The sequence below is a fragment of the Cyprinus carpio genome, chromosome B18 (genome assembly GCF_018340385.1).
Source record: "Cyprinus carpio isolate SPL01 chromosome B18, ASM1834038v1, whole genome shotgun sequence".
In the NCBI taxonomy this organism is placed as follows: domain Eukaryota; kingdom Metazoa; phylum Chordata; class Actinopteri; order Cypriniformes; family Cyprinidae; genus Cyprinus; species Cyprinus carpio.
This window is the reverse complement of record NC_056614.1, coordinates 8,945,504-8,960,435: the sequence shown is the minus strand read 5'-3', so window position 1 is coordinate 8,960,435 and position 14,932 is coordinate 8,945,504. Positions and strand designations below refer to the sequence as shown.

General features: G+C 37.8%; 1 protein-coding gene across 3 annotated transcripts in view; it reads left to right on the top strand.

Moving 5' to 3' along the window:
* LOC109109514 (genetic suppressor element 1-like) overlaps positions 1-14,932 on the top strand; it is a 285,518-nt gene that overhangs the window by 234,804 nt on the left and 35,782 nt on the right. For all 3 annotated transcript variants that reach the window (XM_042743753.1, XM_042743755.1, XM_042743754.1), the window contains 6 exons: positions 174-507; positions 4,783-5,393; positions 6,921-7,033; positions 7,188-7,449; positions 7,718-7,831; positions 8,162-8,545. In XM_042743753.1, the coding sequence (XP_042599687.1) occupies positions 174-507; positions 4,783-5,393; positions 6,921-7,033; positions 7,188-7,449; positions 7,718-7,831; positions 8,162-8,545 (1,818 nt within the window). The remainder of the gene's footprint in view (positions 1-173; positions 508-4,782; positions 5,394-6,920; positions 7,034-7,187; positions 7,450-7,717; positions 7,832-8,161; positions 8,546-14,932) is intronic.

The window sequence follows — 14,932 nt, the reverse complement described above, 5'->3', positions numbered from 1 at the left end:
TTACCAGTGCCAAACACACGTATGCACATTTCATTACCACTTTAACACAAAAACCAATCAGTTCAAATCTAATTTGGCCTCAAGCATCACATTTTACTGCACTTTATATAATCTTTAACCTGTGTGACCCATCATTCTGTGCAGCTAAACATTATGCCTATAATTTCCCCTAGATAAAACAAAAGAGCCCATCCTTACAACCCCTAAACCAATCCAGCCTGGACTTCACCATTCTCTAAACTCCACCCATCACCCTGTGCCCAGCCTTGTCTCTGCTCATGGCATGTATCTGGGCCCTGGAGGGACGGGATCTGCCAGTCTGACAGCGGCCACCATGCTGCAGCGCACAAATGAGGAAGAGCGCTGGTTGGCCCGGCAACGGAAGCTAAGGCAAGAGAAAGAGGACAGGCAGTACCAGGTTTCAGAGTTCCGTCAGCAGGTCCTAGAGCAGCACCTGGACCAGGGCAGACAGGGGGAAATTGCAGACCTGCATATAGAGGGACACAGGTAAGGGCATTTTCACACTGGAGGTTGTCACACAGATGTCTGCATTCCCTGCACTTTAAACATATTTGTTCTTTTTTTTGCCTTTATTATGACAAGACAGATCAGAGCAAAGTGGGAGAGAGATAGGGGGTGCGATCGGTAAAGATCCTCAAGTGAGAATTTGAAGTCGGGACGCCCATAGTGCAACATCGCATATGTCAGAGCACTGCCCACAAGGCTATTGGCACCGACAACATATGTGTTCTTTAATTACAAAAATTCAGCCTACAATATACAAGAGGTCACACTTAATATTTTTATTATTATTATTATTACTACAGTAATTCAATTATTGAGCTGCATTAACAGGTGTCATCTAGGAAAAATAGAAATGCTGGATCATGAAAAAGCAGGTATGGGTGGTAATAAAATAATAAATCGGGAGCAATTGGACATCAGGTGAAAACTGTTGGAATTGGTGGGGATGGAATAAAATTGCTGAGTCCTCTTGTTTCGAGTCTAGTGTTTTTGGTTGGGGTGTCAGAATTGGTTTAAATCCAGTTGACTTCAAAGAGTGACTCACATGTTAACATAATCTACAGTGTACGAAGTACTGATACAAATGAGTAGGCTTTGGTGCTTTTAATATAAAAAAAAAAGTCTCAGCTTTCAATTTATGTCGATTGTATTGCAGTATTCAAACAATAAATGATATTTTGGCGCTGTTTAATCTGGAGTGACAGATCGCTGTAGCGCCTCAGTTTAACAGACGTGGCATAGAGGTCTGCAAGCCCGTCGGGTTCTGACAGGGCCCGACATGCTGAGTCCATTCGGGCCGGACTCTGGCCCTTTTTTTTTACATTTTTTTTTTTTTACAGATTGGGCTTGGGCTCATTTAGAGTCTCTCCTTTTAATGTGCCCATATACGTGCGGAGCACACATAGGCTACTGTATGAAATATTGTTATAATGATTATATTATAAATATTATACATCGCCTACGCAATACGCAACGCATATACGCTCGCATTAGCATACAGGTGACACCTGACCATGCAGAGCAACAGGGAGAAGTTGGAGCATGGGGAGTTATTAAACGTTCCCAATGTTTCGGGAAAAGCTGCATTTTGGAAAAGTTTTGATTTGATTACCATGACAAACAACGAGCCATTTGCTCATGTGCAGTGCTTGCCATCTCCTCCTTAGAGGAGCCTTTAAGAAATGCATCTATACAGATTATGATTGTAATGAAAGAGTTTTTGTTTTCGATATGTTTTATTTTGTTTAGTACTAATTTAAAGCTTTCTATAAATATATTTATAATGTCTGTGAGGCATGTATTCTCTGTGTTTCGGTTCATTTTTGTGAAGTGTTCCTGTTCAAGACGAGATGGCTGAAAGCACAATTATTTTATAAAAGCACAATTTTTTGTTGATATTGGGAATGAACAAAAATAAAAGTAGACCCTTTACAGTTACGAATGATGAATTACTCTTACCTTTTGAGCAAAAATGATGGCATAACCACGGAAAACATGCAAGTGATCACGCTGGTGCCTCCATGTCCTGCAAAGCGTGCTTTATCTTCCACTCTCTGCACAAACTATTGGATATAGCGCACATTTATCTGGGTTTAATGTTTAAACATTGTTATATGCTTGAACTGTTTTAGTATATCTATAGATTTTATTTTAGGCAAGTCATGATGATTTGAGAAGGCTAAATTGATCAAATAGGCTATGATCAGCTCACTGCCTGGTGCTGGCCACTTGGTCATTACTTTAAAAAACAAAAACTTGTATTTAACGAACAAAAAATGCTCCAAACGTTTTTCAAAATTAACTTAATAAAAAAACTAAATGAAATATAATCACTTTGCCATTGCATACAAAACTTAACTATTTTTAATAGCTGAAACAGTAGTATAAGCTGTTTTTGGAGAAGGGGGAAAAAAGGCGGGCTTGAGCTGGTAATTCTGATAAGCTGTCGGACATGGGCCGGGCTAGGGCCTGAGCATCTTGGGCCAGGGCTGGGCTAGGGCCTAAATTTGAGGCCTAATGTGGCAGATTGCTTTACAATCCATATCCTGTCTCATGTAATCACTCAATCATTGTTTCAGCCATGCAAAGACATCAATATAACGGCTTGTAAATGATATCACATAAAGTCACATTTACCTCAGAAACAAACATATTCTGCGACCATAAACTCATTAATCACATAGAAAAATAAACTATAGAGAGGGGTATTTTGCTAAATATATGCACCAAATAACATATACATTATAATTTTTACTGTTCTTATGTTTAATTTATGTTTGAATAAATCCATCAATTTTTTTTATGACAGACACCATATAAATCTTTATATTCAAAAAATATGAATTGAAGTAGAAATATTATGTCATTGTAACTTTACATTGTAAATTTAACAAATCAATCAATTTTAACCTTCAATATTATAGTAATGTAGTACAAAATGACTCATGTATATTTTACAGCTTTAGTTGAGACTTTTTTCCTTGAGAAAATTTGGCAAGTAATGTACCTGATATATACCCAAAATAATCAATATTGAATCGAATTGGTAATTGAATTGAATGCGTGTGAATGAGAATCGAATCGAATTGTGAAATTTGTGTCAAAACCCAGCCCTACAAATGAGTTAAAGGGATAGTTCACCCAAAAATCAAAATTATGTCATTAATGACTCACCCTCATGTCGTTCCAAACCCGTGAGACCTCCGTTCATCTTCGGAACACAATATAAGATATTTTAGATTTAGTCCGAGAGCTTTCTGTCCCTCCATTGAGAATGTATGTACGGTATACTGTCCACGTCCAGAAAGGTAATAAAAACATCTTCAAAGTAGTCAATGTGACATCAGAGGGTCCGTTAGAATTTTTTGAAGCATCGAAAATACATTTTGGTCCAAAAATATAAAAAACTACGACTTTATTCAGCATTGACTTCTCTCCCGTGTCTGTTATGAGCACGTTCACAGCACTGCAGTTTAGTGATATCTGGTTCGCGAACGAATCACTCGATGTAACCAGATCTTCTTGAACCAGTTCACCAAATCGAACTGAATCGTTTGAAACGGTTCGCGTCAACAATAAGCATTAATCCACAAATGACTAAAGCTGTTAACATTTTTAACATGGCTGACACTCCCTCTGAGTTCAAATAAACCAATATCCCGGAGTAATTCATTTACTCAAACGGTACACTGACTGAACCGAGCCAGATAACGAACGAAACATTGACTCGTTCTCGAGTCAAGAACCGGTTTGCATCAGTTTTTTCGGATCACCGGTAGTGATGGGAAGTTCTGTTCTTCTCCGCGAACCGGTTCTTTCGGACAGTTTGATTCAATAAACCGGTTGCCGAAAACGGTTCACCAGTTCTTTTGCGCTCGACGTAATGACTTCATTGGCGATGATTGCCCTTGATTCAAGCCTTCGGTTTACCCGCGCTCATAACATTAGCACAGAATCGGTTCAGAATCAATCACCAAAAGAACCAGTTCGGTTCAGACGCGCTGTGTGTCAGTCTGAATCGACTCGAACCGGACGCGTCCGACAGAAATGGTTCTTGACTCGAGAACGAGTCAATGTTTCGTTCGTTATCTGGCTCGGTTCAGTCAGTGTACTGTTTGAGTAAATGAATTACTCGGGGATATTGGTTTATTTGAACTCAGAGGGAGTGTCAGTCATGTTAAAAAAGTTAACAGCTAAAGTCATTTGTGGAATAATGCTTATTGTTGACGCGAACCGTTTCAAACGATTCAGTTCGATTTGGTGAACTGGTTCAAGAAGATCCGGTTACATCGAGTGATTCGTTCGCGAACCGGATATCACTAAACTGCAGTGTTGTGAACGCGCTCATAACAGACCCGGGAGAGAAGTCAATGCTGAATAAAGTCGTAGTTTTTGATATTTTTGGACCAAAATGTATTTTCGATGCTTCAAAAAATTCTAACGGACCAACTGATGTCACATGAACTACTTTGAAGATGTTTTTGTTACCTTTCTGGACGTGGACAGTATACCGTACATACATTCTCAATGGAGGGACAGAAAGCTCTCGGACTAAATCTAAAATATCTTATACTGTGTTCCGAAGATGAACGGAGGTCTCACGGGTTTGGAACGACATGAGGGTAAGTCATTAATGACATAATTTTGATTTTTGGGTGAACTATCCCTTTAAGTTTAGGTTACAAAACCTTGGGACAGTTTTGTTTTATTGCAAAAGTCAGAGCTAACAAAGACTGGAAAATGTATTTCATCTTTTAGACCTATACCAAACCATCATGAGCCCAACAGCAGAGATCGTGAGAGAGACAGAGATGCCCATCCTCTACTGGGAGCTCCGCCCCCTCTCATCTCCCCAAAACACCAGCACAAAGACCACGCTCCCCCACCACCAACCACACTTTGGAACCCTGCATCACTCATCGAGACCTCCACCGACTCTAGACGCACCTTGCATGATACCCAGAGTCTGGGTCACTATGATGTTAGTCGGCTTCCCCTACCCCCCACCAAACATGAACGACATTACAATTCTGAAAAGCTTGAAGAGGTATCTCGGAAAAGGGACAGTCTGGATAAATATCCTCCCATCCAGCCTAGTGGGTTCTCTGGGTCCAACACTTTACTAGTGGAGCTGGAAAAATCCACCCATAGCTTCCTGAATCAGCAGAGGGCACCACTGAGTATGTCAGGGCCATATGGAGAGCTGAGTGCAGGCCTGAAGTCCAGCGGGTGTTTTAAGAGCCTCCAGGGGCATTCACGTCTTGCACCAGGTGCCATGTTAGTGTATGATGAGTTCCTGCATCAGAACAGACAAGCTGTCAGCAAACTTGACTTGGAGGAGAAAAGACGCAGAGAAGCCAGAGAGAAAGGTAAGTAGTTAACTGTGTCAGTCATCAAATGCTAAAAATGTTCACACAGCCCAGAAAAATGATCATCCCATTGATTATTGTTTTTGTAAAAACTGGTGCTGTTTTCAGTAGCTGAATACTACATAATTTTTGGATAGCGAATGCTTCTTTTAATTGCATGTGTAGCCAATAAAATTTTTTTTTAAATTAAATGGCCATATACTGTATCTGCAGATTAAGGCCAAAGTATAATTTGGTTTTTACATGTATGAAAGAGAATGTGTATATGTAAAGTGCATGTGACATAAATGTCATGATTGGCAAAGGTCACTCACTATATGCACAATTTTTCTAACCACATAGTCACATGCGGCCCTTTTTTTTTTTTTTTGCACTTATTTATTTTCTTCAAAGTGGAAACACTGGCCTGGGCTGTTGTTTCACATTTAATAAAGGAACAGAGGAGATGGAACAAAAAAAAAAGAACAGTTTCTAGTAGAGGTCGACCAAACCGGAACCAGAACCATACTTAAAAATATTCATATTAATTATTATATTGATAATTAAAGTTAGTTCATAGTTTATTAACTAATGTTAACAGAAGAAACTTATGTATTAGTAATAGTAAATGTTGAAACACTAACAAGGAACAATAATTATACAGCTTTCATTAATCTTAATGTTACAAATGGAGTCTTATTGCAAAGTGTTACCATTTCATTTCAAAGTCGTGCTTAAAGATCTTTAAACCTTTAAATATCTACACAAAGGCCATTGCATTTAAATTACATACATTTGGATATTGTATGTATACTCTCACAGTTTAACTGCTTCTATTCTTGAACACTTGATGATACTCTAATCAAAATAACAAAATATGTCAGTCGCACACTGGGCAAAAACACAGTGCTGCATCTAGGACAAACTAGCAGGTTATCACACACACACTGGGTTCAATTCAGGCAGTGGTCTAAAACTCTCTATAGACTCTTTATCAAGCAAGCAGACTTTATTAGAGCCACAGAAGGACAAATGTTTGACTGAAAATGCACAATTTTACAGCCTGTGGTGAAGTCATTATGTACATTGACAGAGATTTGGGACAAATGTAATGTAATGGAAAACTACGTGAATGGCGCTATGTGGCGTGGCAGGAACAAAGCAAACAGCACGAGGTGTCACAAGTGATTTCCACCTCTAGAGGCTGCTCTCGCACTGTATAATAACAGCAGACCCTTCTCAGCCGCTCCAGCAATGGACACAACCCGGAAATCAGCATGGATTTTTGCCAATAGACAATAGTTCCAGCAATCAACTAACACCGTCGATTAATCAGCAAAACTGATACTTTCATCGACCTCTAGTTTCTAGTGGGTTTGTGCACATTATCAATTGGAATATATTTTCATAGGCTGAGTGTTTGATGCCATGTCAAAAATGGAGTATACTTTGGGCTTTATCCGCACCATTTTTATCCAGTGGGTCAAGCTTATGTCATTTGTAGCTCATTTCTAAGAGCTGTGGAGTATTCAGTGATATCTTTTGCAGGTTATTATTATGAGCTGGATGACTCTTATGATGAGAGTGATGAGGAAGAGGTGCGAGCTTATCTCAGGAGGGTCGCACAACAGCCACCACTCAAACTAGATGATTCCAATGAGGTGAATCACCACAGTCTCATGCATTACTACTATAGTTATCAAATGTTTGTAAATACCATTGCTATGTGTAGATTTTTGATGATTCCTTCTATGACTCTAATGACCTTGTCCCAGTAAATCAGTATTTATTGAGAAAAACCCTATCTTCCTACAGAAGGTGGAGTTTCTGCAGATGTTTGACCTGACGACACTGGCCCGTCGGGAGGAGATGATGGAGGTGAAGAGGAGGAAGAGGAGGCGCATGCTGAGAGAGAGGAGTCCTTCCCCGCCAGCTGTTCAGACCAAGCGGCCTACTCCTGCCCCCCTAATAACCCGCTTCACCCCAGAGGACATGAACAACAGCCCTGAGCTAGAGGAAAAGAAATGCTTCCTCACCATCTTCAGCCTCAACCATGTCACTCAGCAGCAGAGAAAAGGTACTTGTGTTGTCTGTTGTGTTCATATTGATGCCCCGTGTTTTTTTTTTCTGGACATTTTTACACTAGAGTTTACTTCAGAGTCGTATAATACAATTTGAAGCAGGACTGGCAGGGGGTGATAGAAGTCTTGATGTGGACCAAGTCTAAAGCATTGTTGCTCTCACCTCAGATCTATTGGTAGCAAACATACAATAAGATACTTTTACAAGCTGTAACATTAATATATGCCTGTCTTTCTTGCTCTTTTTCTCTTCCTGTGTTTCAGATAATGAGAGGGTTGAGGAGTTTTTGAAGGCCATAAAACAAAAGAGCGTGACTCTAGACAGCATCAGACACAGCCCTCATCCACTGTGCAGGAGCCCTGCAGCCCTATGCTCAGGTCAGTTCACACTGATTTCTGTGTGTGTGTACACAGTGTGGAGTGTTGTCAGTGTGTGAAAGCAGCTGACAGCTCCAGATGTTTATCACTGTCTATTTTCTCAGCTCATTACCAAAACATGTAATGAGTGTTTTACTGTGTGGATGACCCTCAGGAGATGCATAGCATCTGTGTTACACTGTCAGGGATGTACAAAATACTCCTCATGATAGCCCCAAAATCCCTTCAGTCCACTCTGATCGAGATCCTGTTTGATGTTTTGCTATGTTCATGAATACACTAACCTGCAAACATTTGATTATTGTAGTTATTTATTTATTTATTTTGCAGACCTGTTGTCTCAGTCTCCAGTCCAATCTGATGACCTGCTGAATGGACGGCCCCCCAGTCCCTCCCCCTCTGTATATGTGCCCCAACCCCAAGTGGAACACCTCTCTCACTTGGATCTACCCAGATCTCTCTCAGATCCCTTAAGACTAAAAGACTCTTCCTTGCCTGCTGTATTACCTGACAAATGTCAAGCCAGTGACAGCATCCCAGGCAAGAGCTCTAGTCTGCTGAACAGTGTGCGACAGCCCCCGTTCACTAAAGAAAGTTCTGTTAATGTCAACAGAAAGACCAAACCCTGGGAGAGTTTCATTGCTGAGGAGTTTGCCCAGCAATTCCATGAATCAGTACTACAGTCGACCCAAAAAGCCCTGCAGAAGAGTAAAGGTAACAGTTCAAATTATCTTTAAGATTCTGTAATTTCATTGCTTACATACTTAACCAATAACGTAAAGTGGCCATTAAAAATGAAAGTTGTGATAGTGAAATGAGTGAAATGACTTCCTGAACAAGAAAAAATGTAGGGTGGGACATTTTGTTTATTGAGAATTGATTGGATTTTTCTTGTTGCTATTGCTGTGATCTCATTTGAGTGGCCCTTGCTCCAGTGTATACATATTCAGAGAACAGATGTTGTTGCAGGAGAGAAGGAAAGTTAGATTGGAACAGATCAATTTGCAGCTACATGTGTCACAAAATGTGTTTTGTGTGCACACAAACATGGATGGGAGATATCAGATTTAACAGCAAAAGGCAAGAAGTTAAATTAACCCTCTGAAGTCGGCTAACGCGGATACGCGTTTTGAGGCAAATTCTCATGATAAGACCGAAAAGAACTTAAATTACACTTTCAGTTTTGATCTTACTGAAAAAAGCAATACATCAAACGAATCTGTAAAGGGTCTACTTTTATTTGTGTACACACGATAACAACAAAACTTTGTGCATTTATAAAATAAAGAAAACAAACAGAGTGCGCTGTCTGCAGTCTTGGTCTGCGGTGATCTTTATTTAGAAACACGTCATTAAAATGAACTGTAACTCAGTGAATACTCAACAAAGAGACATGAGAGAGATATCTATAGAAAGCTTTACATGTCTACTTTTGAACTAAGCAGGTGCTACCAAAAACAAATATTCTGTGATAAAGTAATCCACATGAAAACTACGCGATGTCCGTCTTTTATGTCTCCCTTCATTATATCTAATGCGACCACGCCCACGCGCCGAGCGCGCTATTGAGACTAAAACTGTCAACAACAATCATCAGACCAAAAAACACACCCATAATATAAAACAAATCATAAAGACTTTTAAACACGTTTTTTAATTGTTACTGTTCGCTTCGCGCTGAGAGGAATAAGACATAATTCACCTCAATAAGACCGCTGAAAGGAATAAGATTTGGATCACCTCAGAAAGAAGAACGAAGCGGCTTGACCCATCAGAGATAAACATGAGTAAGTCTTTTTTAGTATTAATCTACTTGTATTAGTTTTCATATAACTTGTACACATTTTACTAGTTGGACTTTTTCCAGACTATTATGACTAAATGTATAATCAGGTGAAACATTATGAAGTTTCATTTACATCATCTCAATGTTTCACGATGCCAGGAGGTTTTTTTTTTTTTTTTTTTTTTTTATTATATATGTTCTGTAACATAGACAGCTCTGGTGTAAATATTTTTAATGTGTTATACCCCGTCATTGGTGTTTGCAATCGTCTGAGGTAAAAAAAAAAAAAAAAAAAGTGTCAAGTAAGCTGTAAATATCAGACAATAAATGTGCTATGTGGTAATTGTGTTCTTTTTTTCCTATAAATTACTAATAGCATCAGTGACCATCACAATAATGTTAATAATGCAGTTTATTTGCGTAAACAGCATGCTTACTTTTTTATTTCAGATAAATAATAACCTATTTCAAAGCGAGCCAATGCAAATAAGCAGCCCACTCAAGAACCTGGAACACAGCTAAGACCAAGCGAGGCACACACTCCCATCTCTCTTCAAAGACTCTTCAAAAATGTATGTCCTTCAGAGCACATAAACAATATATATTTTGGAAATGCCAGGTATGTGATGTTTATTTATATATTTCAACATGACACATGAGCCTGCATTTATTTGATCCAAAATACAGAAAGTTGCATTTGCTAAAGTATTAATATTGTGAAATATTTTTACTATTTAAAATAACTGCTTTCTATTTGAATATATTTTACAATTTAATTTATTCCTGTGATCAAAGCTAAATTTTCAGCATCATTACTCCAGTCTTACTCCAAGTGTAACAATATACACTATACCTTTCAAAAGCTGGGAGTCAGTACTGAAATATATATTGTATATTATAATAAATACAATAATCATGTTAGAAATGATGCTGTTCTTTCAATTAATAATAAAAAAATATCTCTTCAAAATTAATAATAATCATAATAATAATGAATAGTTTTTTTGAGTAGCAAATCAGAATATTATAAGGATTTCTGAAGGATTGTGTGACTGGAGTAATGATGCTAAAAAATCAGCTTTGAAAGTCGCTTTTATTGTACCTAATATACTGTTTAACTGCACTCAGTGAATCTCAAGTTATTTTGTGGGATAATTAAATATATTCTAAATAAACAACAAACCTAAAAATATATACATTTATTTTGTCCTCACATTCTTTCTTGTAACTCTTCCCTCTCTGTCACATACCTGACTGAAAGGCTCATTATGTAGCTCATTATGCGCCCCTTTTTCTTCTCAGGTGTGAATCACACAAATATTCATGATAGTTGACGCCTACTCGCATATGCCCTTTTGAAACAAAAAGTGTCTTAAAAATTTTAAATGAATCTATTGTTTTCTGAGAGTGAGCAAACAAGATGATTTTCACATCATTTTGAAGCAAAAATTCTATGCTACAAGCTCCAGGTTTGACAGTCTTGTGAACAAATGTTCTCTAGGTGTTTTATGACCTTATTTCAGTGACTTCAAAATTGTAGTTTTTTACTAACCACGCATAAACGTTGTTTTCTCAAAAACACAATCATGTGTTCCTGTGGCTCAGTGGTAGAGCATTGCGTAAGCAGCGCAAAAGGTTGTGCGTTTGATTCCCAGGGAACACATGTTAGGTAAAAAAAAAATGTTATCCTGAATGCACTGTAAGTCGCTTTGGATAAAAGTGTCTGCTAAATGCATAAATGTCAAAATGTACATACATGCTATTTACATATTATTGTAGCCCAGTTTGTACTGAATACAGTGTTTTCAGACTTTAGCCGTGTATCTATTTATAAGCAACTGAAAAAGGCACAAAAGTCAGGGGATGTCAAAACTTCTCCAGGCCCCCAAAACCCCCTAGACCCCAGAGGGTTAACCCTGTGGAGTAAATTAATGCGGATACGCGTTTTGTGGCATATTCTCCTGATAAGACCGGAAAGAACTTAAATTACACTTTCAGTTTTGATCGTACAGATAAGAGCAATACATCAATCGAATCTGTAAAGGGTGTACTTTTTTTGTATACAGACATAATAACAACAAAACTTTGTGCACTTATAAAATAAAGATAACAATAAAGATAACGGTCTGCAGCCTTTGTCTGCGCTGATCTTCATTTACAATCCATAAGAAAACAACGCGATGTCCGTTTTTCACGTCTCCCTTCATTATCTTCAAATTTGACCAGGCCCCGCGCTGAACGCGCTTTTGAGATTCTAATGTTTCACTGAAGCGCGCGGCTTGAATACGCCCACACAACAGAAGACAACGCAGCGAGATTGTTCTTCAAGTTTTTTTTTTATTTTACTGTTTTTTGCTTCGCGATGAGAGGAATAAGACATAATTCACCCCAAAAAGATGTGATGTGGTTGAGGATTTGAGATTTGGATTTCCTCACTTTATTCAGCAGAGATCATAAACATGAGTAAGTCTCTTTTTATTTATTTATATACTAGTTTTCACATAACGTGTAAACATTTTACTAGTTAGACTTTTTCCAAAGATTTTTTCCAAACTATAATTCCTGACTAAATGTATAATCAAGTGAAATATTATGAAGTGTCAATAACAATATACACTACTATACCATTCAAAAGCTTGATGTAAATAATATAAATGTAACAAATAAATGTAACTGTAACAAATGTAACAAACAATGCTGTTCTTTCAATTTATCCCCCCTAAAAAACCTGAAAAAAAATATTCTCAGCTCTTTTCAACATTAATAATAATAATAATGATAATAATAACAATAAATGTTTTTTTGTATAAAATAAGATTGTTAAAAGGATTTCTGAAGGATTGTGTGACTGGAGTAATGATGCAAAAAATTCAGTTTGAAAGTCAGCTTTGATTGTTCCTAATAAACTGTTTAACTGCACTCACAAGTGAATATTAAATTATGTTGTGGGATAATTAAATATATTTCTAAATAAACTACAAACATAAAATTATATAAAAATTTATTTTGTCCTCACATTCTTTCTTGTAACTCACCCCTCTCAGTGACACAGCTGACTGAATGGCTCATTATGCAGCTCATTATGCAGGACTTTTGTCTTCTCAGGTGTGAATTCATGATAGTTGACGCCTACTCGCATATGACTTTTACCAACAAAAAGTGTCTTAGAAAATTTAAATCAATATATTGTTTTCTGTAAGTGAGTAAACACATAATTTAGAAAGAAAAATTCTAGGCTACAAGCTCCAGTTCTCAAAAGTCCCGGGAACCAATGTTCTGTATGTGTTGTATTGCCTTATTCAACTGATTTAACATTTTTAGTTTTTCACTAACCACGCATAACATTTTTTTTCTCAAAAACACAATCATGTACATACATGCTGCTCACATATTATTATAGGCCAGTTTGTGCTGATTACAGTGAGAATAGACTTTCGCCATTTAGATATTTATAAGAAACTGAAAAAAGCACAAATGTCAGGGCATGACAAAACTTCTCCAGGCCCCAAAAATACCCTTAGACTCTGAGGGTTAAGATATTTTAGATGAATACAGGGAGGCTTGAGACTGTCCCATAGAGTGCCAAATAAATAACAGTGTCAAGGTCCAGCAAAGTATGAAAAGCATCGTCAGAATAGTCCATCTGCCATCAGTGATTCAACCGTAACGTTTTTGTACACAAAGAAAAAAAAAGACTTTATTCAACAGTTCCTCTCCTCTGTGTCTCTCCAAATCAGTGTAACGCCATTTTGGCAGTTCTGAGCTGTACGCAGATGGCCGATGTGCTGTTTGCTTTCAAACCAAAGCATAAATGCACGTAAAAAACGCCGCCTGCGTACTGCTCAGATTTGTCAAAATGGCACTACGCTGATTTGGAGAGATACAGAGGAGAGGAATTGTTGAATAAAGTTGTTATTTTTGTTTTCTTTGTGTACAAAAAGTATTCTCGTCGCTTCACAACATTACGTTTGAATCACTGATGGCAGATGGACTATTCTGACGATGCTTTTCATACTTTCCTGGACCTTGACACTGTTATTTATTTGGCAGTCTATGGGACAGTCTCAAGCCTCCCTGTTTTCATCCAAAATATCCTTAAATTGTGTTCCGAAGACGAACAAAGCTTTTACAGGTTTGGAACGACATGGGGGTAAGTGAATAATGACAACATTTTCATTTTGGGATGGAGTATCCCTTTAAAGGGCACCTAGTATGCCCCTTTTTACAAGATGTTATATTGGTCTTGGGTGTCCCCAGAATGTGCCTGTGAAGTTTCAGCTCAAAATACCCCAAAGATCATAACATCTGGAAAAGGTCATTTTTGGGGTGTCTACAAAAGAGCAGTTTATGTGAGTATCACTTTAAATGCAAATATACTACATATTCCCACCCCATCTTCAGAAGAGGGCATAGCATTTACGTCTCTCTGCTTTGCATACATACCGCAATAAACAGTTGGTAGAAGCAACATGACTGAGAGACATGAAATGAGCGAGAGAGGCCAATACATTACAATACTTAGATAATGTATGCATACAAATACGGTTAAAATGTTAGCTAGCCACTATAACTACATTCACAAAGCAGTCTGGAGTGAAATGATTTTTGAGACATAAACGTATTTAGGTGCATTACCTTGAAACAAAGAAGTATTTCACAGTGGCTCAGATGTTGGGAGAAAATGAAGACTCGTGTTCAGGCTTACATTTAAACACAGAGCACCTGGGATAGCTTACGAGACATCGATGACATTACAGCTGCTCAAGCGCGGAGAAAATGGAGGACAGTGTACAACAGCTGAGGGTGGAATCTATGCCAATGCAGGATGGGCCAGTTAGCCCCTGTGGACGGGACCTAAGAATGTGATGTCATATTGCTTAGAGAATCAAAACAGCATGCCTAGTGATTTAGTTTAATGTGGATTAAAAAAGGAGTGGGTAGATTTTTATCATTGTAGGGTGGTTATGTTTACACACTGCCAACACAAATTTATGTCCAAGCACCATGTAAAAGTAGATTTTGCATAATAGCTGTCCTTTAAGCAGAATTTTAACATTTTCTATTGACCATTTGTTTAACCAATCAGAGAAATGTATCAAAGATTAATTAATAATAAAGCAAAAACACCTGCCATTGGGTTTTAAAAATTCTAAGAGAATAATAATAATAATAATAATAATAATACATATAGCTGCAAGCAGCAATTACGGGGCCAAGCACTACAGAAGCATGCCTCAGACCAACGGCAGGAATGAGTAATTAAGACCATTTTAACATTATTTTAGGCAAAATGGCTGAGAAAGGCATAAATACAA